Here is a 2,800-nt window from a genome sequence, read left to right as displayed (position 1 = left end):
CGGGCTAGACTGTTAACACATTGTGGACACACTTTGTCCACATTTTGCCGTGGGACCATCATTTAAAAGATGTCGAGCGCACGTGTGTTCATGCATAAGGGGGATGCGTATGTGTAAAGCTAGTGATGAAGCCTATCAGGAGCCTGTGCATTCTCAGATCTTCCCGCCTGAGGCCTGGATCGTTCTGCTTGGCGCCTGCGCCCTCGTTCTGCTGGGCTCCTGCTTGCGCCCCCTCGCCCCGCGGGTGGCTGGTGCCGCGGGGACCGTGCAGGCCACAGAAGCGGCCCAGGGGGCACCTCCCCCCTCCCAGCGACCAGAGCGTCCACGGACTCCGGGCGGGGGAGCCGGGGAGCCAGAGGCCTCTTAAAGCTCCCCCCCACNCCACGACTGCCGGGGGCTGTGAGGTTCAGACAGAACAGGCTTCCCGGGAAGCCATGGAGACCTGGGGCCTTCTCTGCTACAGCAGCGGGGACCTGGCTCGCACAACCCAGGGGCTTCAGGGTTCACACAGAACTCCCTACTGTGGAGAGCAGGGGTCCCAGGAAGAGGGAGCCGGGGCCCCGCGTGCCAGCTGTAGCGCGGTGGCTCCAAGCGGGAAGAATGTGACTCGCCGTCTCCTGAAGTTGAACGCCCGGAATAGTTTATTTTTGTACTTTGGGTTTACACGTGTGCAGCGAAGTACAGCAGTGACTTGTCACACGGAAATAAAGCAGTTCCTACAAAGCGAGAACTGGGAAGGGCAAGGGGCGGCCGAGAATGTAAGGCGTGTTCTTGGGTTCCCAGGCTGCGGGGCGGACAGCAGCTGTGCGGTGTCGCCCGGGCCCCCCACCCCCGGGGCCTCCGCGACTCGGGGAGATGGGCCAGCTAATCAGGCGACCCTGGAGGGAAGGGAAGGGAGAGACCCTGGAGGGAAGGGAGAGATTTCGCTGTTAGGAGCAATCCCCACTCATCGGCTAACTTACACAACCTCTGAAACTTGACTCCATCCATTCCTTACTTCTTTCAACTGATTAAGCTCATCAATTTGAAATTTTTATAGACCAAAGACTAAAACTGGGTATATTTAGGGTTCCCCCCCTACAACTACTGAGAACATATTTCATCGGAGAACAGATTACACCATAGCACTTAACCCCAAACTCATACAGTTTCTACGAAATTAAGGTAAACGTGACCCCCCACCCCCCCAGGAATGATAGTTTTTCTTCCGAATTCAACATTCTAGAATTTTCTTTTGATAGCAAGAGCGGCAGAGGGGACAGGCATGGAAAAGACAGCTGTCCCCCAGGGAGAGCTCTTCCAGGGCGAGGAGACACGTGTGGTGAAACACGTGTGAGCAGGACAGGAGGACCGTCTCCCGGGAGGGCGGGCCGGGGGGCGTCTCCACGGCGTCCTGGCGACGGCGGCCGAGGGTGGGCAGCGGGGCGAGGCAGATGGGGCACTCCCGCGCCTCCCGGTGCAGAGCCTGCGGCACAGGAGGGGAGTGAGTGTGTCGTGCGGGGCGTAATGGGACGATTCCTAAGTTTAAGGGAGAACCACACACCAAGAGACGCGGCTGTTCTCGCCGCGGCTATGATGAGGTTCCATCCTGTGTTACAGGAACACTAAGTACACAGACACTGTTACTCTTGGGAAACACGGACACCGATAGTAACTCACTGCGGTGAGCACTTTGTTTTAAGGGTTTGTTTTCTCCCTTCCTCCCTTCCTTCCTTCCTCCCTCCTTCTCTCTCTTTCTTTCTCTTTTCTTTCTTGTAATCTCTACACCCGGCATGGGACTCAAACTCATGACCCCAAGACGAGGTGCATGTTCTTGGGGCGCCTGGGGCCTCAGTCGGTTAAGCGTCCAACTTCAGCTCGGGTCATGATCTCACGGTTCGTGAGTTTGAGCCCCGCGTTGGGCTCTGTGCTGACAGTGCAGAGCCTGCTTGGGATCTTTCTCTCTCTCTCTGCCCCTCCCTCACTTGTACGCTCTCTCTCTCTCTCTCTTTCTCTCTCAAAATAAACTTAAATAAGAAAGGAAGAAATGAGCAAAAAAAAAAAAGAAAGAGCTGCATGCTCTTCTGCCTGAGCCAGCTGGGTGCCCATTTACAAGCAATTTTAAAGCAAACAAAAGTACTTTATAAAATGCTGAGCATTAATGACATAGATTTCCTTTTAATTAAGCAATAAAGAGTAGCCTTTTTCAAAATCCTTGACCCTGGATAGCTGCTAAATTTCTGTATAGATTTTCCTATTTTCATGATCTTCTAAGTACGTTTTCCCTCTGTTGAGTTGAGTCTCCCGCCTTGCACGGCTCCTGCAGACACGGGGAGGGCGGCCGGGCGTGAAGGACACGGGGGCCGGGTTTCCCTTTGGTGCTTCCACTGCTCACAAAGAGGCACCATCAAAGCAGCCTGCAGCTGCAGGGCCTTGACCTCACCCCGGACCGGACGGCACAGCCAGGGCTGGGAGCGCGGGCCTGGCACCGCCGGGCCCCCACGCCACCCCCTAGAGTCCCCCAGACTCCCGGGGGCTCTGCCGCTTCCGGTTGGGGACCCACGCCTCTACCTGCATCTGGATCTTCTCCCAGTCTCCTTCTGTGAGCTCGCGGCCACACCTGGCCTCCAGCTGCCGGAGGACACTTCGGTTTTCGGCCAGGCAGTGGTCGATTTCCGAAAACAGCTCGTCTATGTCCGTGTGGTAGGAGCACAGTATGCGGTGGCTGATTTCTGTGAACTGGAAAGGACATGGAGGCAGCGCCCTGATGCGGGGGGGCGGGGGGAGGGAACACGGGAGGCAGGGCCCTGATGGGAAGGGG

General features: G+C 56.7%; 1 protein-coding gene across 2 annotated transcripts in view; it reads right to left on the bottom strand.

Moving 5' to 3' along the window:
* Positions 1-618: 618 nt before the first annotated feature.
* Positions 619-2,800, bottom strand: part of RNF32 (ring finger protein 32) — a 29,078-nt gene continuing 26,896 nt past the window's right edge. The window contains exons 8-9 of one of the 2 annotated variants that reach the window (XM_077761287.1): positions 2,551-2,718; positions 619-1,465 (exon numbers count right to left, since the gene is read on the bottom strand). In XM_077761287.1, the coding sequence (XP_077617413.1) occupies positions 1,214-1,465; positions 2,551-2,718 (420 nt within the window). In that variant the 3' untranslated portion in view covers positions 619-1,213. Of the gene's footprint in view, positions 1,466-2,137; positions 2,300-2,550; positions 2,719-2,800 lie in introns of those variants that run through there. The other variant, XM_077761297.1, reaches the window with a different exon arrangement.

This window comes from Crocuta crocuta, unplaced genomic scaffold, assembly GCF_008692635.1.
Source record: "Crocuta crocuta isolate KB4526 unplaced genomic scaffold, BGI_CrCroc_1.0 scaffold408, whole genome shotgun sequence".
Classification (NCBI taxonomy): domain Eukaryota; kingdom Metazoa; phylum Chordata; class Mammalia; order Carnivora; family Hyaenidae; genus Crocuta; species Crocuta crocuta.
Note: the sequence above shows the minus strand (reverse complement) of the source record. Positions and strands in the feature narration are given on the sequence as shown.